The 22,137-nt window shown below is 54.1% G+C and overlaps 3 protein-coding genes across 3 annotated transcripts; 2 read left to right on the top strand and 1 right to left on the bottom strand.

The window, feature by feature from the left end:
• The first annotated feature begins 453 nt into the window (after positions 1-453).
• On the top strand, positions 454-13,635 carry LOC119092877 (endoplasmic reticulum junction formation protein lunapark-B). Its single transcript, XM_037215782.1, has 11 exons — positions 454-545; positions 3,542-3,637; positions 4,060-4,289; positions 4,617-4,803; positions 7,347-7,392; positions 7,738-7,836; positions 8,437-8,514; positions 10,274-10,447; positions 12,027-12,143; positions 12,479-12,961; positions 13,223-13,635. The coding sequence occupies exons 2-11, from the start codon at positions 3,611-3,613 to the stop codon at positions 13,321-13,323; spliced, it is 1,542 nt and encodes a 513-aa protein (XP_037071677.1). The 5' UTR covers positions 454-545; positions 3,542-3,610; the 3' UTR covers positions 13,324-13,635.
• Positions 13,636-15,044: 1,409 nt separating this feature from the next.
• Positions 15,045-21,610, top strand: LOC119092879 (ADP-ribosylation factor 6). The gene is made up of 5 exons (XM_037215783.1): positions 15,045-15,189; positions 19,699-19,807; positions 20,155-20,258; positions 20,791-20,989; positions 21,417-21,610. The coding sequence occupies exons 2-5, from the start codon at positions 19,726-19,728 to the stop codon at positions 21,557-21,559; spliced, it is 528 nt and encodes a 175-aa protein (XP_037071678.1). The 5' UTR covers positions 15,045-15,189; positions 19,699-19,725; the 3' UTR covers positions 21,560-21,610.
• On the bottom strand, positions 17,186-19,337 carry LOC119092876 (cell surface glycoprotein 1-like). Its single transcript, XM_037215781.1, has one exon. It carries the CDS (start codon positions 19,028-19,030, stop codon positions 17,186-17,188), a length of 1,845 nt encoding a protein of 614 aa, XP_037071676.1. The 5' UTR covers positions 19,031-19,337.
• Positions 21,611-22,137: the final 527 nt, after the last annotated feature.

The raw sequence follows: 22,137 nt of genomic DNA, 5'->3' as shown, positions 1-22,137 counted from the left end.
GAAATCAGCGTTTCAAGAATGCCTTCCACACACAATTTAGACGGTATCGAGACGCCCGAACATGGCAGTACGATATTAATCTGCTGCTAGGTGGACGGACGTCCGCAGCTGGGTGTTGGGTGACCAGATATGAAATGCGCGTGCATCTTACGTCATGTAATCCAAAGGAAGCCTAGCTGTGATGGACATATGCAAGCGTTCGAATGTCTGGCGTCGGCAACAAGCTTCGTTCTTGAAAGGGTGTGCTGGACGACCATTCATCACCTGTCACCTGTCACCTGTCACCTGTCAGCAGGGCAGCCTTCTCCATTTAAGGCAGGTGTCACCATACCATTCATCCAAAAATTAAATATTTGGTAGCCGTAACTGCTACCATATTACGACATATCTGGAGCGTCATCGACGTTCTCGCGTGAATTTGTAAGGAAAAAATGAGTGCGTGGGAAGTGTGAAAACTGGGTTTGGCTTGTTTTTGTCGTTCGTCTTGTTTTCAGTGCTGGAGCTGTTAACGAGTAATCTGCGCTGCGGCACTGTTGGAATAAAATGTGGGTAACTTCTGGTGATCTTGTGGTTTATTATGCCGCTGACTTTCGCGTGCTGTCAGCTGTTCGCGCCAGCTCCGTGTGCGTTGCTGGATGCAACATTTGAATGTTTGCGTACCATTACCAACACTTTCATGTTGCATCATGTTCATTATCATTTGAAAGTAATTGGGTTCTTTAAGTCAATATACTTTCTGGGAATACTGTATTGCAGTGTAACAGGACTTACTATTATTTGTGAGTTTGTGAAAGGTAGCAGAGTTGCTGAATATATGGGACAGGTCCAATTCTTCCCCAAGCAGGGCAGCCTTCTCCATTTAAGGCAGGTGCTAATGATTTGATAACCAGAGAGGAGAGCAGGTCTCAAGATTTTCCTAATAATTTACACCTGCTGACCATTAATTACCAACACCACTATGGTCAAAGTGGGTCAAAGACACTGGCTTTGCCATCCAATGTTTTGGATGTCACCTTGAAAATGCTAAATTTATATTATAAAAATATGTGCTTAACATCTTGCAATGTGAAGGACACAACCCATCATTGTAGAGCAGCAACTCTAATTGTTGACCCATCTGGTGTGGGTCTGTTTGCAGCTGTTGTATCTGCTCAGCACAAGTAGCAGAGGCTCGAGTGTGTTCTTCTTCACACTCGAGCAGGATTTGTTGTCAAGCTCATCATTTAATATGTGGATCTTTGGGTATAGGGGATGTGTGAGTAGCAGCATGCTGACAGACAGGCAGCATACTACTGACAGACAGGGTAATATGACAGTGATTAAGACAACTATGATAAAGTTGAGACAAATTAGGCATACTCAGCCTTCAGGTTGTGTTTGCCTGTATGAATTCTCACTCCTTTGTTTTACACATTCAAATTTTCAATTCCAGCCTGATCTCCACCCAAGAATTTCCTGAACTTGCTCCAGATATCAATTTTGCCTCAACTCTGCTCCAATGACTTGTCATCATAATATGCCACATTTTGCGGACCAGTATGTGTTACCATAGAAATCCATGTGTACATGTATTTCCAGCTTTGGTGTGTGTATGTGTGTATTTGTGTGTGGTGGGAGGGAATGAGTGTCAAAAAGCATATGGAGTTGGGACAAAGAGAAAGATCAGGTAAGTACTTGTCATGTGAGAGCACATCTTAGTCTTAATGTTCACTTTTACCATATCATAATAGCCATTATCATCAGCATGAATCAGCATTTCTCCTCAACCATGGCCAGTCTTGACAGTTCAACTCTCTTTGTTGTAATTCATGAAATCTTTGTTTCTAAACTCCTGTGGTGTAGTCAGGCACAGGTAGTGATAGTGTATAAATATACTTTGAAATGACAATTGGCAGCATTGTCTTTACAAATGCCACACTTGGGTATCACAAGATTCATTGTACATATATGAGGAATAACAGTGCATTGGTAAGTATTCTATAGTACTGTATGGAGGTGTGTAATACTCAAAAAATGCTCCCCAGTGGTATCTTCCATAACTAAACATTGGTACCAAGTCAGTTGTGGATAGCCTAAGTAATTTCGATCTGTATCTGCACCTGTGTCTGGTGTGTGTGTCGCTCAGTCTGCAAAAAATCAATTGACTGGGTGGGATGGGGGTGCCGGTTGTGAAGTGGTTCATCGGTCTGAGTTAACCACCGCGGTGACGCCATATGGCCTCAGCAGCTGAGTGCGTCATATACCCCCAAAGACACGCAGACTGGATGGTACGCCTACTCAAAATCGACTGCACTGAACCTCACTGTCATGTGTGCTGAACTCAGGCTTGCCAAATTTGTCCTGCCATTTCAAGTTGCCTTTTGTGTGCACATGTTTTTGGATCATTTTTGCCAGAAACTGCCTGTGCAACATCATATTTCTCTGAGACACTGGCTCTCTGTGTGCTCATGTTGGTAATTGGTGTCTCACTGACTGCCACGGCCATTTCGAGACTGGGATTACCCTGCCAACCACCTTTGTGCTGTGTAAATGTGAACTATGCACCTGTTTATGTTTGCATAATTACAACATTGATATTCCTGTGAAACTATTGTTGTTTATTACCTTTCCAGCTTATCATGTTATCCATAATTTTGCAGATCATTTGGCACCTTTAACCTCCCTCCTATGACACTATATCAGGGCTATTTCATATATATTCATATATTAGGATCACAGGCATGGGGACAAAGCCAGACTCCTGGCTTTCAACCGAATCCGACGCCAAGACAATGAAATGAGGCTGAAGTCAGTGGTAAAGCCAGTGGCTGTAAAGTTTGGGACTGCGAGTCCTTACAAACTGATCAGTGTAAAATCACGAGATCGACGCGGAAGCCCAGTGCACGACGTTTTGCGAAACCAAATGATTTTCACGTCCGCTAGAACTGCATGAGATAAAACTATATAATCAGGGTGTTTTGCAATGATTGAGACAAGTTGCTAGCATTACAGACAAAACAAAGCATTACATGGCAAAAGGCTTAACCTGACAGCAACTCTTTGAAATACCACTAAGCCAAAGAAGGAGACAGGAATAGAAAGCCTGTTCGAAGGCTTCAAGGGAGGGTCGAGCTCAAAGCCGTTTGCGAAAAAGCTGCAGCTTCGTGAATCCGAAGTCAGCTGTGTTCCCATGCCTGATAAATATGCAGCCAGTTAATACCTTTCCCCGTCCACCGGTTTGCAGTTATGGATGGTACCGTAGTTTGTTCCGTGATTGCCTAGAGCTTTGCCATTATCTGATTTGTTATGCGTTCATCTTCAAATCGCATGTCTCTCATTTACTGGGCAAGTTACATAGATGGAATGTATCGTTCAAAATTATCAATTAAGATGGCAAAACTGCAGTTGGAGACGTAGGAATGTTAATGCAGAATTGAATGCCTTGGAACTTAAGTGTGACATTACTAAGACTCATTGGCTTATCACATGGTGTATCATTTCAGAAGTAATTGAAACAAGTCACACCATTTTGCGTGCTGATGCGTCTCACTTTCCCACGCAGGTGACCAGGACATGATTGAAGTGGACCACCAAGACTGACACTGCCTGTTCATCAATACATATTCCCATAATGGGCTTGATACTATCGCGCTTTCGGGTAAGCCGCATTGAAACTGTGGTCAGTACATCACCTTTTCTCATGGCACTGCATGTGCTTGAAGTAGCGTGAGAAAGCATGAGCCAGCTAGTCAAATGAGGGATTTTGTTTTTTTTTTCAAATTGAATGACAGTGTTTGATGCATGCATATGAGTTAGTGCAATGAACTGAGACAGAAGTAGATGTGTGGGTCATTTGACACACGCGAGAAGACACCCTATGTGAAGTGACCCAAACGCATCGTGGAATGAGAGCGATGCATGACTTTATCCATTTCCGCTGCCGTCCACCATTAAGGTTAAATGTCTGTATTGTAGGATTGGTAATATGATGTGTGGCTCTTGTCTGGAGGAGAACCAGGCCTGTCCGATCAAAGCCGCGCCCGTGCCCCGTGTGACGCCGTTCTTCCCCGGCTGGCGCAGCGCAAGGCGTCGACCATCGAGGTCCTTCAGAAGATCGAGGACGACATGGGCTCCATCGCCGAGAACGAGGCGGCCGTGCGGCGCCGGCAACGCCGCCTGGCGGCCGTGGTCGTAGCCTACTCGGCCCTGCTGTACGTGCTGGCCGGGCTGCTGTTCTACTACCGCTACTTCCCCGACGACGTGCTGACGCGCCTACTGTGCGCCGGCGCGCTGCTGCTCTTCCCGGCCCTGTGAGTCTCGTGTACGGAGCGCCGCCCTCGTCCGGCACCGGACGGGGCTGGAATGTGTGGTGCTAGTTGAAAGGATTCTCAGGCTGTAGTGGCTGCGTTGCCTGAATGCGGTCTTAAAGTTGTCTTCGATTGGTTCAGCTGTATTTTTGAGGGGGCTGAAGATTTTAGTAAGGAAAGATAAATGGCGCTACCTTCGCGCTTAAATATGGTGAAATGTTCGTATCTAAAAAAGTAATTGTTGCTTTACTCAAGGTGTTACTTGGATTTAGCGATTATTAACAGTTCAGGTCTTTTGGATAATATTCTAATTTCCTATCCTATTTGTAGGGTTTACTCTCTTAAGAGATTGATGACATGGTACTACGAAAGAAAGATACGTCAAAATGAAACCAGATTGGCTGCATTGAAGAAAAAGAAAGAACAGATCTTGGAGGAGGTCCAAGACAAGGAGACGTACAAGGTCGCCAAGGAGATCCTGGAGAAGTTTGCTCCTGAGCAGCTGCGCCGATCACCGGTAAGGTATCATGACCGTAGCCGAGCGGGGGGAAGGCATGTCGTTATTGGGACTACACTTCCGAGCTGCTTGACTCGTTGCCCTTTAGTTGTTACGGCCTCATTTCGAACACATTTTGTAGCTGCCGTGCTCGAACACACAACGCACGCCACCGCTGCTGTGTGACTGCAAGCCGAACCTCACGAAAACGATGCGTCTGGAATATTGTCAATCGCACCAAGGCAACCAAGAGCATCACGTTTAGCCGTCCACGCCGCCGTCACAGGGTCACGCACGCTGTAAGGTCGACCAAATTGAAACCACTTTACCACAATACCAGTGGCTCGTGAACAACGGTCTTACCACGACAGCCTTCTGCACTGGGCAGCCAAGTGGTGGCCTGCTGCGCCTATCACATCCCTTTCCTGGCAGTATGCTGCAAAACAAACAGGTCACTGTGTTTCTCACAAAATGCGAGGCGACCAAATGCTTTGTGGAACCGAACTGACAGACGCACCACCACCACGACCGGCGCTACCATCGCCACCACCACCGGCGCAGTCACCGATGCGGCCACCGACGCTGCCACCGACATTGACACTGACGCAGTCACCGACGCAGCGACCGACGCCGGCACCGACGCTGCCACTGACGCAGTCACCGACGCAGCGACCGACCCTGGCACCGATGCTGCCAACGACGCTGCCACCGACGCAGCGACCGGCCTCGGCACCGGCGCTGCCACCGACCCTGGCACCGACGCTGCCATCGCCGCTGCCACCGACGCTGCCATCGACGCTGTCACCGACGCCGCTACCGACGCTGCCACGGACGCTGCCATCGACGCTGCCATCGACGCTAGCACTGACGCTGCCACCGACGCTGCCACGGACGCTGCCACGGACGCTGCCATCGACGCTGGCACTGACGCAGCCATCGACGCAGTCACCGACGCTGCCACCGACGCTGGCACTGACGCTGGCGTCACCGACGCAGCGGTCGACCTTGGCACGGACGCTACCACCGACGCTGCCATCGACGCTACCACCGATGCTGCCACCGGCGCTGGCGCTGACGCCGCGACCGACGCAGCGACCGACCTTGGCACTGACGCTGCCATCGACGCTGCCACCGATGCTGCCATCGACGCAGCCACCGACGCCACCGTTATCGAGGCCGCCACCGGTGCCACGGCCGTCGAGACCACCGACGACGTCGTCGCATCGACGCCTTCCTCACGGGACGCCCCAGGCTGCTGTTCCGCCACCGCTTCTTCAGCCATATCAGTCAGAGCTGACCTGACGATCGCGGGCCCCCGGTGCGCCGGCTCCTCTTCCACGTTCATGCCTTCAGGTAGCTCAGCCGCAGCTGACTCTTCCAGTGCCGTACTCTCAGCTGCTGTCTTGGTAGGTTTGTCCGCGATTGCCTCCTGTGTCCGATCACCGGCAGACACGGCGTGATTGGGCGATGATAGTTAGCCCCGGCTCACGCCTGCTCGCCGCAGTCGAGCTCTTGCCCCCGCCCCCCCCCCCCCCCCTCATCCGTCCTCATTTCGGTATTTGCATTGACAGAAGGAGGATATGCTAGCAAGGGGCACGTTCTTTAGACAAGTACCATGCGCTGCTGCCCCCTTCCTTTTCGGACCCTTTAGTCGAGGGGGCGTGACTTGACCACTTAAAGAAGACCCTCAAACTTGGACCTCAGTACACCGTTTACGTCTTTTCGTCATGTGAAGTTTTGCACCAGACCACGTCTCCTTTCCTGGAGGTGCCCTGATTGTGGTCCGTCCGGATCGCTTGCTAACAGCGCTGGTATGATTCCACGACACATCGCTTGCGGCAGGCATGTTGCCATCTGCCCTGGCGTCTGGCACCTCGGCAGGAAGACTCCTATTAGCTTGATGAAGATGCCGGTGATGACCAGGATACGTTGGTATCCATCTTCTGTTCAGGGAGCTCAGTCACATCAGCAGCTCACTGTCGTCAGTGGGGCCTTACGCCGCGCTCAGCTGCTGGAGCTGTATTGTGCTGCCTGTCTCCCACCTCGGCAGGAAGGGCGGGCACCGAACTCTACCTACGTACCTCTGGTTTCTCATTTGTGCAGTTTAATCACTGCACGATCGGTACCCCAAGCGAGTCATGGCCGCGCCCGTGGCCTTGAACACAACATGAAATGTCGGGTTTGAACAATATGACCACTGCTTGTTTAATCAAACGTTTAACCAGCACCTCCCGTATTTTAAGCGGGTTTTAGAGGGGTTTTGTGGTATTATTGGACCTTTGTTATCCAAACATGTCTGGTGTCAGGTCTCTGTTCTTTTTCAACATCTGTTTGCAAACAGTCCCAGAATATTCTCTGTGGAACCAGAAGTATCGCATTTACTTTGCAGCGGGCGCCGTTTCAGTGCGTGTTTTGGGTTGCCGCCATGCTATGTACATAAGCCCGGTCGCGATCGGTCGGCCGCCGTACAGCCCCTGACTGGTACTGTGCGTCTGCCCTCCCCCCCCCCCCCCCCCCCCTCCGCCCAGCACAGCCCCTGACTGGTGCGCTGCGTGTGCCCGCAGCTGCGCCCGGCCAGCACGCCTCTTGTGCCGCGGGGCGGTGACGCAGGTGAGAGGCGCCAATACCGCCGCCACGCCCACCCCTCCTAGCTGACTGCCCGGTCACCGGGGCCGCGGTCAGTGAGTGACGTGACAGACGTGTCACCGAGTGTCGCGCAAATTGTGCCTCTGTCGAAGCTTGATGTTACAGCGTATCACCTCTCTGACGTCCAAGTGCGTGCGTGCGTGCGTACGTGCATGTGGGTGTGGGTGTGGGTGTGGGTGTGAGTGTGGGTGGGTGTTTTTTTATGTATATACATGATGTATGTGTAATATGCATACATACATACATAAAACATGCATGTATACATACATTAATATCACATCTGATTCGGGGTGGGGCGTGTTCCGGCAGGAGGCGCCCGGCAGCGGCAGCTGGCTACATTGACGGCCCCCCGGGGCCCGCTCACCTCAACCCCGTTGGGCGCGGCCGGCCGCGGTGCGCCCCAACCCGGTCAGTGTCGCTGGCCTCGGTGGCGGCTGTGGGGCGTCGAGGAGGAGTGGTCGGCGGCGGCCCGGTCCTTGCTGTGTGACTGGGGGCTGGGTTCCCGGCGCGCCATCACTGGACACGTGACGTTGCGAGGTCGCGCGCTTGTCACATTCGCTCACAGTCGTGCACAGGCACATCTGCTTGCAGCTGTACATAAGACTCGTAGTTCGCACCTCCGGACGTTGACAGCTGAGCAAATGTCGCCTGCCATTGATCGCGTGACAAACCTGAACGCGTGCTGTGGGAGCATCTCTTTCGAGATATTACGGTTACGGGTGTCAGCACTGGAGCTGCCACAGCTTTACCACTGGCGACCTTGACCTCATGGATCTGAAGATCGCGGACAGATTTGCAAGCACACCAGTTATCACCAGATGTTGGAAAGATTGTTTCGTATATTCATATGAACTAGCAATCACCAGGGGTCGTGACTGCTGATGATGCTCGGGGCCCTGGCGGCACGACCTCTCTCATGGGCCCTTCTCGGCGCTCCCTGCGGTGTTCGGGGCGGCGTGAGCGCGCGGTGCTGTCGCTCTGTGTGACGGTGACCCTGTGCCGCGCCAGGCATCGGCGCCGGCCGGTACTCGGGCCCGATGGCGCCGTCTCCGCTCGTGCCGGCCGGCCGCGGCCTGCCGCCCGTCGGTGAGTACTCATCCTGCGTCTGCTGCCCAGCCGTCGCCGGCAATGGTCCACAGCTGTCGCGGGCCGGCTCTTGTGCAGGGGTGACTGCCGAATTTCACATGGGTTTCACTTGCTCAACTCGCCAGGGTGGTGACCTCAAAGTTGTGCCTGTTGGTCATCGCCCAGTCATTTTGCAAAGTGTGGTGGATAGGTGCAGGGGCATGGGTGTACCTAACTCAGGTTGGTGGCAAGGGGAGGGGGTCACTTCCTGAAGTCAGTTGCGGGGGGGGGGGCTGAGCCAATTAAGTTGACCTAACCAGTTCCCAAATCCTGACATCTCCCCGGATTTTGGCCACTTGAATTTGTGTCCTGATGCCAAAATGAAATTTAAAGAAACAGTTGGATTCAAATGCTGTTTTGATCTTGAAGAATGCCATCCCATTTGAAGCTGACGTGGTTATGATGATGTTAATACATGATGATAATAATATAAATTATGGTGTGATGAGATACCGAGTGCAGCAGCAGTCCAGAGCTTACATAGTTCGCCGTCATTAGCATACAAAGTGACCCCCCTGGTTGGCGGTGCCCGGGCCACGAACCCCAGTAACTTTTGGGTTGATAAGTTTTTTTTGCGTTTAGAGCACATAATGAGTGTCACATAATTATGTGCACATAAATAGTGCACATAATTACACATGAGTGTAATGCACATCGATCATGGCCGAAGGCGTTCCTATTCGTAATATGGTATAAGTACACGATGTGACGTGTGTGGAGGCAGTTCCTCTGGTAGCTCAGTTGGTAGAGCGGTGGACTGTAGTGGTTACGGGCGGACATCCATAGGTCGCTGGTTCAAATCCGGCCCGGAGGACTTTTTCGGTTTGTGGCGTTTTTCGTCTCCTTTGCGCATTCGTGTCGTTGAAATCCGCCCTGTAGAATTTTTGTAATTCGCGACCTTTCGGTGGTTATTTCGTTTCGTAAGTGGAATGGTTTTATTGTATCTGTAAGTGGTAGCAAAATTGGAGAGCCATTTTCGGCAAAATTCGGCGTGGATCTAACTTCTACGAGGCGTTTGCCCAGGCTCTGTCTCATCCAAGGTACATTACCATGACTAGCGGGACCTGCTCATTTTCTGTCAAGTCGAACATGATGTATGAATGGGTTCTAAAATTGTGTTGCAATGCTTGCAAGGATGTTATATAAATATTACGATTTAACCCCGTACGTCATTAGAGGAACCACTTCCTTTGTACTGAAAGTTACGGCATCGCGGCCTGTCATCTTGCTTGATAACACCTGAAGGGACGCACCGAAAAAATGTTTCGGTCGCAATAGATAACAAGATGCCACATAATGCGATACCTTTCTTGATGACACGTTTCTTTTCACGCGGTCATAAATCTGTACAGCTTTAACCCTATCATGTGTCTGTGAGAAACGGACAGGGGGAAAAGGAACGGTCGGGTCAGTTCCTTTGTGAGTTTCCTTACAGTGGCGTAGCCAAGAGGAGCTTTTTGGTCAATGCGAGGTAATTTTGTTAAAACCATGCTTAATAAACAAGTAAAACATGATTTTTAAACATTTTTGTGAAAATCAGTGGACCGCAATCCTCATTATCGTCTCCAGCTTACCACGAAGGCTGCCAGATTGGCGGAGTATTCGCGTAAAAAAACAGCATCGTCAGCACTCATGATGAGGTGAGATCAATGAATACAAGAAGCCAGGTCATCAGTGCACGGTGACAGCGTCATTGACCTTCGCCCCGGTTGGCGCGCAGGGCCGCGCGCTGGGCCGCCGCTGCCGCGGCCGGTGTTGCCCCGCGAGCGCGGCTACATGGACCGCATGATCGACTATCTGGTGGGCGACGGCCCGGCCAACCGGTACGCGCTCATCTGCCACCAGTGCCAGAGCCACAACGGCATGGCGCTTAAGGAGGAGTTCGAGTACCTGGGTGAGTGCCGGCCGGAGCGTCCTCCGTGGGCGTCACGCTCGCGCTGCCAGCTGGGGCCGATGTTGCGGCTCGGCCAGCGGCGAAGTTTCGTATGGTGTATTGGGGAGGGGGTCTAAGCCGTGAAATAAGATGAAACGTTCTCCAAAAATTCACTAACCGGATTTCTCCCCGGATTTGACCCACTTTTCTCTCAAAGTTTGGGTGAGGCTGGAGGGCGGGGGGTTTCTTACTTAAATTGTGGTTGAAATGTTCCAGTTCACTTCGATATTTATGAGGATTGGTAACTAATTATTTAAGAAAAATGAGTAGAACCACACCATATTGTCAGCACTAATCTGCTGAAACCTGCCGTGGCGCAAAGTAAGGACATAACAATTGTCCATTTCTAATGTGGGTTCAGGGAAGGGCTCTACAATGCCTTGGGATGAAATACGTAAAATGGCACCCATGTTTCATACACTGCCGTTACAACGCACTTCGTCATTTTTAACTCTGTCTTGCGTCCCATTCGTCGTTTATTCCGGACGGTGGCGTCGCAGTGCTTCTATCCCTCTGTTAGGGCTACGGGGCCGCGTTACCAGGGCATCTTTGAGGGGATGTAGAGGACGAGCATGTCCCTTATCAAGTGTATTGCATGCATTCAGTCACGGGCAGATCCAGGGAGGGCCACGGCTCCTGTACTTTTGGACCTGCGTAGATGTCCAAAGGTAGAAGAATGGTGGGGCCGGCAAAATTGGTCAACCCCAGGAACTTTCACGATCACAACGGCTTGAGTGTGGTCCAGACGCAGGGGGATGACCACTTATGGCGATCCAGTATGCGTAGTGCTTCGACTTATATCCGTGCAGATGGCGAAATGTGGGGAAGGGGCGCCACCGTGCCTTTTGGGGTCTCACGTCCCATTGCGAGATCCTGGAAGCGTTAATGCCCCCCCCCCCCTCCCCCGTTCCCCCCGTCCCTGGTAACAACAGCCAGGGTCGGACCCTCCATTTAATATACTTTTGAGGAAATTTTTAATTGATATAGCTGGATAGGGGTGGGGCTTTCATATTGAAGTGATGTATCTTACCAGTGGTTGAACGAAGTGAGCTCCTCGAAAAAATATATTGGGTTCAGTTACGTACGTCGAAGATCGCTCCTTCTACTACTAACCCACGTGGTAACTATCGGCAGCCGCTAGCTCCGTACGCTGCATTGTTTCCGTAAAATCCATTCTGGCCTTGACGAGACCCCAGCGGAAGGGGGAGGGGCAATACAACTTACGAAGGAAGCTGGAAGACGACCGCGACTGAAGCCATGACGTTTTAGCACCGTGAGCCTAAGGAACAACGTTGTCGATAGTTTCTTTGTTTCTCATTCAATGACGCCAAAATGTGACCGCTGGCAACTGTAATTTTCATCTTTTTCGAGAGCACAAAACTTATTTTGGAATATTGTTTTTTAGGCTACACTCGTTCAAGGGACCATCATGTACATGGTGTGCCGTTATCATGGGCCGGCAGGTCCGTGGCGGGTGGGATCGCCGGTGGCAGTCGGGCAGAGCCGGCGCTGACCGGGCGCGCCGGGCGCTGTGTTTCAGCGTTCCGCTGCAGCTACTGCTTCGCCTGGAACCCGGCGCGCAAGCAGCGTCCGTCGGCGCCGCGTCTGCCGGCGGCGCCCACCTCCGGCGAAAGCATGGTCGAGTCGGACACCACAGGTGGGCCGACACCGCTCCGGCTGCGCCGTGGCGCTAACGCGGCTTGCCCTGGCCGACGCCAGCGCGAGTCAAATACATGCAGTTAATGTTTGTCGACTATTTCCTGTAGAACGTCCACTTGATTATTTCTATACCAACTTCGTCGCTTTCGTACCAAATTCGTTAGTTTTATACCACATTCGTCGCTATGTCAGGATTGCCACATATCAGGATCTCTGTGCCATAATTGGCTATTCTTCTGTCCGAAATGTACTGGCAATAGGCCAGTGTAACCCGCGTGATATGTCGCGCCTGTGTCCTTCGCCGTCATAAAGATTGTGCGGTGTGGCCTTCAGAGACGAGTGAGAGCGAGACAGAGCCGGACGTGCCGAGCCGGCCGCGGTCGGCGTCCGGGCCGGAGCCGGCCGGCCCCGCAGCCGACCCTGCCGCGACCGATGCGGCCCAGCCCAGCGCTGGGGTTTCCGAGCCGACCAGCATCGCTTCAGCCCAGCCTAGCGCTGGACCCACCGAGCCGACCAGCACCGCTACAGCCCAGCCCAGCGCCGGCCCCGCCGAGCCGACCAGCACTGCTACAGCCCAGCCCAGCGTCGGGCCCGCCGAGCCGACCAGCACTGCTACAGCCCAGCCCAGCGCCGGGCCCGCCGAGCCGGCGAGCGCGGACAGTGACCGGCTGGGGTCGAGTTCGGCGGGGGGCGAGGCCGACCCGAGGCCGCCGTCTGACGAAGAGCTGGCACCAGAGGCGCGGGCAGACCCACCGCCGCCCGGCGAGGAGCAGAGCGGTCTGCCGTCTAGTCCAGCGGCAGACGATCAAACGCAAGGTATGGGGCGTGCAAAGCAACTTGCAATAGGTGTGTGCCGTGTTCGACGCTAAGATTGCCTTAGCTGACATTCCGCTCCTGTGCTTAGACCGTTACCTCCGTGGCCGGAGGCTGACCAGCTCGATTCCGCCTGTTGCGATTTGCTGTGATCAGTGAAGGCGGTCGGTCGCGCGATGCCATCATATGTCGGCTGTTGTGTGCGGCGCCGCTCCGCCACGCCTATCTGACCTGTGACCGCTGACCCGAGCTGACCGCCGGCAGAGCGGCGGACTCCTCCGGCGGCCTCCGTCGACACACCGCCGCTGTCACTGGCGGGCGCCGAGCACGTGCCGTTCGCCGACGATAGCGGCGCCGAGACGTGATGCCGCCGGCCGACCGGGCCGGCCGGCTGCCCACTCAGGCGGGGTCGGGGGCGCGCCGCGGCGCCAGGCCTCAGGTGTAACGTCGGAGCCGTCTTGCCAGCGTGTTGTGCCTTAGTGGCGGCGGAGCGCGGCGCGAGTCCGCACCGTGAGAGCGGCGCTGGACGGCATCGTCGCGTCGCGATGGCTGTGTAGAAGCCATGACGGGTCGGAGAAGCTCCGGTTCGTCCTGTGCGTCGGACGGCTCGCCGCGCCGTAGCTCCCCTTTGATGTGCGAGCCCAGGTCAAGGCGTGTCGTGCCCCGCCCCCTCTGCGATGCGGGTCGTGAGAGCTCATTAACAAGCGTCCGCTCGGTGGTTGAAATCTCAGCGGTGCTCATCTTCCTCGAGGCGTCGTGTGAAACGTATGTCGCCTGCTTGTGGCGGACGGGTATGCGGTGTAATAACGGTTTGGAATGGAATAAAAGAGTTGTATTAATATGTATCCCATCGGCTTTCATCCGGTGTCTGCTCTTTGACTTTGCGTACTAGTTATCCAGCGGTGTAATTTTGCAGCAGCCGGTCGAGTGCTGAGCTGAGATCGATTAGCCTGGGGCTTCCTCAAGTGCTAGACTCCTTGAATTGTGCTTTTTGGGAAAATTTATGTGCATGAACATGTTTGTTTTGACATTTCAATTAGAAAATAAACAGCTTCATGTTTTTTTGGTTATATTGATAGCTCCCTGTGGTTTTTGCTGCTGTCAGTTTTATTTCGTATACTTTTGGGCCCTGTGTCGCCAATGTTTTGTAAACTCATGGAGATGCGTGAACAATTCAGGAGAAAAAAAAATTGAAACAAAAAGCCCAAAGTCAATGTTCGCGGAGCCCGCGATTGTTGGTGAGTTTCGCCACTGGTTGCATGGGCTTCATTAAATTTCTATCACCGTTATGTTTTAGTTGGAAACACCGCTGCCGAGGCTCGGGAGCTCGAATACCACTAGCTGCGGATTGAGGGATCGAGTCACCTCAATTCATTGCGAGTCCACGCCCCTCGCCCCGTGCGGATGAACGGACTGCAGAACAGCTATGCATGTCGTAGCGAATGCTCTCGGTGTAAATAGAACCCAATTAAAATTGTCCACCTGTTCTAGAAGCAGATTATAAGCGTACTCCACATTCAGGATTCTCGGGCATGTAACTCCATAGTATCAAAGCCGCCGAATGGTATCTGCCAAGCCATAGGCCCGCAAATCAGGCGCACGAATTTTAGCCATTGTTTTCTGGCGCTCGATATTGTCAACGACGCCCGTACCGTGTGTAAGACTATCCTTCGCCGGAAGTGCACTTACACCTTTAATGTGGGGTTTCTTTAAACGCGTAGGCAAATAGCCACCGACCTGCAGCCAATGCGTAGTTTTTTTGGGACCGTGCCCTTCCGTCTCGCAGAGCTCCCGGGACTAAAGGCCTCGTAATGTTCGACAATTTAAGGCGTCCGTAGTACTTTTTAAATACAGTTAGACGCCCCGGGGACTGAAAATACTGTCCCGAACCATACGAGGTCCCCGCAATCTGCAATTCTGGCTATGCAGCCGCAAATAACATGGGCTAGGGCTCGTGGGTGTGCGTCGATTCGTGAAAGCTCATGAGGGTGTGATGCACGCGAGTTAGATTTAGTCAGCTGTCAATTTGGTTGCTCCCTGAACCGCTTTATCGGCAACCTTGTCGGAGGCCAAAACGCCCCCTTGCTTGATATGTGTCCGTTACATACCCCCATTTAGTAGGCGTTTCCCTGCTGTCTGGATTCGTGGGTGGCTAGGGATCTGCGACTGGCGTCAAAGATGAGCAAGCATTACAGATAATTAAAGGACAGAGTGACGCGACCGCGAAATATGTAAGTGCATATGCTAGCTTTGAAAAGGCGTTGATGGGGGTTACGGAGTTTGAATGTTTGGCTGGGGTAGTTCAGTAAGTAGGTACCTACCTACCTTTACATCCAAGTACCCACTCAGCAGCCCCATCCTAACTTGCTGCAGCCTTAATGGGACTTGTTCTGGGGAGAGATAGTGTGGGCATGATATGTGAAGCAGATGCCAGCTGTGAATGTCATGTGGCACCAGTTTACCTGCCCCACATATACCTGATTTTCATCATACTATTTCTCTGGGAAATTAGATCACTTCAAAGGAATTGGAACAAGTAGGCATGGTCACAATTTAATTTTGCATGTCATGAATCTAGTCTGTTGTTTTACAAATATTACTGATGCCCCATCCCAGGACATTTTTGGCTCATTTGCATGAACATGCCCACACTACTCAGTAGTGGTTTCATTTTTGGCAGCCTGGTTGGTCAGCCATGATCATAGGCTTTTTGTTAGGATGCCTGCCATAGAGGGGCAGGCATTTCGTGAAATGATTGATGGGACTCAACAGCAAAAACTAACCCAACGTGCCCCCAAATATGCTAACAAACAGTTGTCTCCTGGATTTTTCCCACTTTGTTGCCAAATTTTGAAGATTGAAGCCCAAGCCTGGGGGGTTGGGCCGAGCCCACCCCCTCCCCTAATTGAATAAGAAGCTACCTCCCTGTTGCCATAGGATGCATGTGTGCTGTTGCCTAGCAAAATTTCTCTGGGTGAGTAGGGCGGAGGCCAGTGCAAAGAATTCATCTGCTGCCAGCATCTACACATCATCAATATGCTGAATGTAATACTCACCATGTGAACTGAATTTGGAATAGTCTGAATTTGGTATAAATAAGGTTTCTCAGAGTATGTATAAGAAATTACTTTGCTCTACATCATAATTCTGTGAGATATTAGCTCCTCATCCCAAAATTGGTCGTGGTGATGCACCATGCTCATGACTGCTCAGATTTGTGTCAGTTATATGCTGAGATTGCTGCAGCAATTGTAGCATCTACACCTCCATGTATTTTACTATTTGTGTCAGGGGACTGCTTTATTAACCAAGGGTGTTCACCTGGTTTGGGTCAGGGATGAAGTGCCCTGGCAGTTCCAGAGTTTTTTGTTCAGCTATCTCTGCCCAAGCTGTCCTATCAAAAATAGTAGTGAAAGTGAAAGAAATATTTCAAATATGGGATGGGATAGGAGAAGATCATGTGATTTCAGAACAGCCCAAATCAGCTTGCTATCTGTAAATTTGGTGGTGTACCTGTGTATACTGCCACTGTTCAAACTGTGCTTGATAGCAGCTGCCATCTGTGTATTTCTGAGATGCCCAAGACTCATATTCTCTGCTGGGTTTACACATTGGACATGCTGCTGGATGTATCCAACTCGCTGTTGCAGAAGATTCAATATATATTGGTGAAACATAAACACAATATGTACTGGTGAAATTAAATGACCAAAGAGTGTGCTGGAAACCAGTATAGTAGTTGTTTATCAGATATTGTTGAACATTTATTGGGTAGGTCATCAACTGACAATAAGTAGCAACTCAGTAGGAGGTTAAGGCTGGATGTCAAATGGAACTCGGCATCCTTGTAGAAACACCAAGAAGTATTGCACAGTCTTCTTGCCTTAAGCAGTGCAATTATTTTGTTTATTATCATGTAATTGCAATTTATTCCAGTGGAAGATTGCTTCATCTTTCACTTTTGTCCACTGTTGATTTTGATTCACATTTAATACAAGGAGCACCTTAAATAAAAGTAGATTTTTTTGTTTTTCAAGCATGGATTTTGTCTGCCTTTTCTTATTTTTCATGACACACAATGGTCCAAACTGTGACTTTGATGCAAAATCACCCTGGGAGTGTCAGAACATGTAAATGGTGTATGGCCCAAAACCAGGGTCAGAATACTGACCCCGTGCTCATGCCACCATGTCCTGTTTTATGCTGTGGAACGAACTGCTCGTCCTGTTACATCGAGTCGCTCTGCGACGGCTTGGACAGTACGGACGGCACGGACGCGACTGGGATCTCGCGGTAGAGCGAACTGGCCGGCTTCTGCGGTAGCTGCACGATCGGTCGGTTCGTCATTTCGAGCAGCACGTCCAGGAAGCCGTGACGCCGCAGGAACTGGCCGTAGCGCTGGCTGCTGGGTGCCGGCTGGCCGCTGGGCCACGCGCACTGCAGGTACAGCGCGCGCGTCATGCGGCCAGGCGGCGGCCGCTCGTACGTCTGCTCGTACAGCACGTAGTCGTCGACGGAGAGCAGCTCGCGCACGGAGCCGGTGATGGTGAGGATGTGCTCCCAGTCGGTGATGCCCATGCGCGGCAGGTTGGACGCCGTCAGCAGGCAAAGTCGGCGGCCGCAGATGTTGTTGTTGAGCAGGGCGTCCACGTACTGCGACAGGCCGAGCCGGCCAAGCCAGCCGCGAATCTCGCACGGACCCCAGCCTAGGCAGCGCGGCAGGCGTACGTCAGGCACGTCCATGGCGACCAGGTCGTCCACCGTCTTGCGGTGCCAGTCGCCCGAGCAGGGTGCGTCCCGCGCCGGCGGTGGCGGCGGCGCCGGCGCCGGGGCCGGGGCCGGCGTCTCCGGTGGCGGCTCCGGCAACCCGGGCTCGCTATATACGGGCGTCTCCGAGTACGGCCGGAACGCTGGACTGTCGCTGGGGCCTGGCACGGTCACTGTGACATCGCCCGTGGCACCCTCATTCGCTCCGCCCTCGCCCTCGCCCCCGTCCGCATCCGCGTCGCCCGGCGCGCCCGGCACGACGATGCTGAACGCGTCGTCGAGCTCGGCCGGCGCCGGGCTCGCACTCGGCTCGGGCACAGGCAGTTCGAGCGTCGGCCCTGTCATCGGGGCGACGGGCGGCACGGCGTAGCTCTCTTCTGCCGCATCGGTCGGTTCCTCCGCCGCCGGCGTGGCTTGGTCGGGCTCTGCCGCTGGCGTGTCCGGCTTAGGCTCTGCCGCTGGCGTGTCCGACTTGGGCTCTGCCGCCGACGTGTCTTGCTCGGGCTCTGCTGCTGGCGTGTCCTGCTCGGGCTCTGCCGCCGGCGTGTCCGGCTCTTGCTCCGCCGCCGGCGTGTCCTGCTCGGGCTCTGCCGCTGGCGTGCCCTGCTCAGGCTCCGCCGCCGGCGCGTCCGGTTCTTGCTCCGCCGCCGGCGTGTCCTGCTCGGGCTCTACCGCCGGCGTGTCGGGCTCGGGCTCCGCTGCCAGTGTGTTCTGCTCGGGCTCTGCCGCTGGCGTGTCCTGCTCGGGCTCCATATCGGGCGCTACTGGATCTGGGGCGGACTCACCACCACTGTGCGATTCAGCCGCGGTAGCGGCGTCGTCGGTAGGCTGGTCACCGTCCTGCGGGCGATCGACAGCGGCGGCGTCTGGAGGCGGCTCCGACTCCTCCTCGTCTCCAGGTGGCTGTGTCACTGCCGAGTCCTGGAGCCGCATGGGTCCTGCGTCATCCTCGATCGACTTTGAATCTGCCGCGTCCTGCGCAAGCTGCGGTGTTGCGTCCTCTTCGACTGTCTCGGGGTCAGCTGGGCTTTCGCTTGGCTCGGGGTCTGCCACTCCGTGCTCAATCGGCTCAGAGTGCTCAACCCCGGGTGGCTCGGACACCTTTTGGTCGCCATTCTCCCGGAGTTCTGTCTCGTCCTGGCCGTTGCTCGGGGCATCGGGATCTTGCTCAGGCTCGGTATTGGCGTCACATTGCGACTGCTGGGCTACCGGCTCTTTTACGGAGGCGTTCGAGCTGGAGTTTGTCGCGGTGTTGGTGTCGGGCTCCCCCGCGCCGGTGTCCTCGGCGGGCTCCTCTCCGCCCATTGTGCTTGCGGCAGAGCGACTATGCAGACCGCGAATGGTGACGTCACATGGCCATGTACGGTCAGACGGGTGGTTCCTGACTGTTTAAATGAGTCATCGTTTTGTTTACACTGTCGCTGCTTGGGGGGAGCAGATTTCGGTGCGTTCTTGGAGCGGCCTTAAACCACGCTGCTCGGCTCGGACTGTGAGGAAGTACGCGGCCAAAGAGGGCTTAGATCAACTTGGAGACTGTTGGTTTCGCGCAGTTGGCGCAGTTCATTGCTGTATGTTTTCCAGTATTTTTTCTTGGGTTTCCAAAGTTTTTAGCGTGGCGTTTCATTTGTTACACCTTTGCTTTCGGTAAACTGTGTGCGGATGACAAGTCATCACATAGCTGGTGTGCATGCAAGATAATACTGACACAAATGTAGATTTTGGTTCAAAGTCTCAGTGCCTGTGACAAATATCGCGAGCGTGACGGGAACGGAGTCTGGGGTACCGGCTGCTTGATCACCCGTCTGACCAGTTCCGTGGGCGCGCTGTTTCAGGTTCTGTGGTATTCATGCGGCATGAGCACCGAGCGGCTGCAGCAGCGTGAGCCGGCGGGCGGGGGCGGCTGGCTGTCGCCGCCAGACGGCCCGGGCCGCGCCATCGTGACTCACGCTGACGTCACGTGCGCCCACTTTCAGACCGGACTTCCGCCGCGCGGCGCAAAGATGGGCAAGTTCTTGTCGAAGATATTCGGCAACAAGGAGATCCGGATTCTGATGCTGGGCCTGGACGCCGCGGGCAAGACCAGTATCCTTTTGGGCTGCACGCGGCCGTCTGCGTCACCAGCTGTTGGCGACATCGTCCGAGAGCTTATCGTGTGTAGTGCTGAATTGCAAAAGTAAAGACATTGTCGATTTATCTCTGTTGCAAGAGCCTGTCTTAGTGCTATCCAGCGCGCGCGCGGCTTGTGCAAGTGCTATCCAGCCGTTCAAGCGTTCCATTCCCTGCGGATGTTGGGGCACATTTTAGCGAATGTTTGTGCAGGACATCGAGATAAATCTTCATCGAGGTATGCTGTTGCCGTGGGCACCGCTACGTGTTTGGATATGCCATGCACGTGTATGCCATCATATCTTCCTTGACCGCCCCTGCAGCTATTTTATACAAGCTGAAACTAGGTCAATCCGTCACAACGATACCAACAGTGGGATTCAACGTAGAAACTGTATCGTACAAAAATGTTAAATTCAATGTATGGGTACGTATGTTCGTTGTCTTATGTGCGCTTAAGCATCTTAAGCATTTATAGTCAGAAAGATGGTCGGTGTTTCATGGAATGTGTTCAGAAGAGGTGGTCATTATTTTGTGGAATTAAACCCTCAGTTCAACAGTTCGACCTCTTGTTCAACGTTGCTTGCGCTGTATTTCCAACACGGTTTGTGCGTTTGTGTATTGATTTCCGTCGAGCTCATGAAATTATTTGCGTCAGCTATTCCATTAGTAAAAATCACCGTCACTGATTCACTGCTTAGAACCGATCTCGCGACCCGGAGAGCTGTATTGTGAGCCGCCACGGCTCGGTCGGAAGTGACAGTGCTGCTGTGTTCTAGGCGTAGCGCTTTGCCTTAAGGAAAAGATGCCATCGTCTCTGTGCGCCGTGCCCCGTATCGTCTCTGTGCGCCGTGTGCTCTCTGGCTCTGGCTGTGTGTGTGGAGTCAATCTTGTTCGGGGCTGCTCTGAGGCTCCGTGGGCTGGCTCGGGCCTCACCCCGTGGCGGCGCCCGTCGGCAGGACGTGGGCGGTCAGGACAAGATCCGGCCGCTCTGGCGACACTACTACACCGGCACGCAGGGCCTCATCTTCGTGGTGGACTGCGCCGACCGCGACCGCATCGACGAGGCCAAGCAGGAGCTGCATCGCATCATCAACGACAGAGAGATGCGCGACGCCATCATCCTGGTATTCGCCAACAAACAGGACTTGCCCGACGGTGAGTGGCGGCCGGGGGCGAGGGCGGAGCCGGAGCGGGAACAGTGGCGGGGACGGGGGTGGAGCGGGAGCAGTGGTGGGGGTGGGGGCCGGGGCGGAGTCGGGGCGGGAGTGTGGTAGCGGGGATGTGGAGGGCGAGAGGGGTATGACGCCTGTGAGGAGGGAGGAGCTTGGTGTGCCGCGGCCGACCCGAACTGACCGCGGATCATAGGTACAGTGTTCACTGCTGGGTCAGTGTCGAATCGTTTTCGTCGTGGCTCTGGTATGGATGTGACGGAGTATCATGTGGCGTCATCCAGCATTGATCCACGTGTGTGTCACCCGTCTGACCACCCTGTCTGGTCCGGTCCGTGGCACCAGCCTCCGTGCCGCGTGCGCCAACCGTCGCGCGTGCTGCCGCCTGCGTGACTCGGTCCCCTCACCGGCAGCGATGAAGCCGCACGAGATCCAGGAGAAGCTGGGTCTCACGCGCATCAACGACCGCAACTGGTACGTGCAGCCGGCGTGCGCCACCACCGGCGACGGCCTGTTCGAGGGCCTCATGTGGCTGACGTCGAACCACAAGTCGTGAGGTCCGGCCGGGCGGCGCCGCCGGCTCGCCGCTGCTGCTAGTCCCGCCGCCGCCGCCGCCGCCGCCGCCGACCTGTTGTTATTCCTGTTGCCGGCCGGCCGACGGCCGACGGTGGACGGTGCCGGCGCCGCCTGACGCCATTCCAGCGGGCAGCCGACCGCCGGCGGGGTCCGGCGGCGCCGCGGCGGGTGGACTGAGCCGCGCCGCTTCATATCAGGCCCTCTCTGTGGGCGGCGAGCGGGTGGGCCCGTCCGGAGAGCGCCGCTCCACCAGCCGGACGCTAGATGCCATTTGGACCCGGATAAATCACTATATTATTTAAAGTAGCCGATAGCTTGGTGCGGTGTCCCGCGGCGTCGGGGCGCGCTGGCGATCGCACGCGATGCGATCGACGAGGTCGAGGGGCCGTGCTGTTGTGAGCGCTGGACGAACGCAGTGCTGCGCATGCGCCGGTGAGGATCGTCCAGCGCGGAGCGGCGTCCAGTACGCCGCGCGCTCGAGGCGTGCGTCTGGCGTGTCTGCCTCGCGGTGCGCTGGTGAGGACGCGATGTGCCTCGCGGTCGCCCGCCTCGGAACGC

Source organism: Pollicipes pollicipes, unplaced genomic scaffold (assembly GCF_011947565.3).
Source record: "Pollicipes pollicipes isolate AB1234 unplaced genomic scaffold, Ppol_2.1 Scaffold_3544;HRSCAF=4165_pilon_pilon_pilon, whole genome shotgun sequence".
NCBI classification, from domain to species: domain Eukaryota; kingdom Metazoa; phylum Arthropoda; class Thecostraca; order Pollicipedomorpha; family Pollicipedidae; genus Pollicipes; species Pollicipes pollicipes.
The sequence above is the reverse complement of the archived record's forward strand: the minus strand, read 5'-3'. Positions and strand labels throughout refer to the sequence as shown.

Excerpts from the sequence above, each read along its gene's own strand:
- LOC119092877 (XM_037215782.1), top strand. The coding sequence starts at position 3,611 with ATGGGCTTGATACTATCGCGCTTTCGG. Across the intron at positions 4,290-4,616 it reads CTGCTGCTCTTCCCGGCCCT|GGTTTACTCTCTTAAGAGAT; the intron begins GTGAGTCTCGTG and ends TCCTATTTGTAG. Across the intron at positions 10,448-12,026 it reads GGAGGAGTTCGAGTACCTGG|CGTTCCGCTGCAGCTACTGC; the intron begins GTGAGTGCCGGC and ends GCTGTGTTTCAG.
- LOC119092876 (XM_037215781.1), bottom strand. The coding sequence starts at position 19,030 with ATGGGCGGAGAGGAGCCCGCCGAGGACACCGGCGCGGGGGAGCCCGAC.
- LOC119092879 (XM_037215783.1), top strand. The coding sequence starts at position 19,726 with ATGGGCAAGTTCTTGTCGAAGATATTCGGCAACAAGGAGATCCGGATT. Across the intron at positions 19,808-20,154 it reads GGACGCCGCGGGCAAGACCA|CTATTTTATACAAGCTGAAA; the intron begins GTATCCTTTTGG and ends CCGCCCCTGCAG. Across the intron at positions 20,990-21,416 it reads CAAACAGGACTTGCCCGACG|CGATGAAGCCGCACGAGATC; the intron begins GTGAGTGGCGGC and ends CCTCACCGGCAG.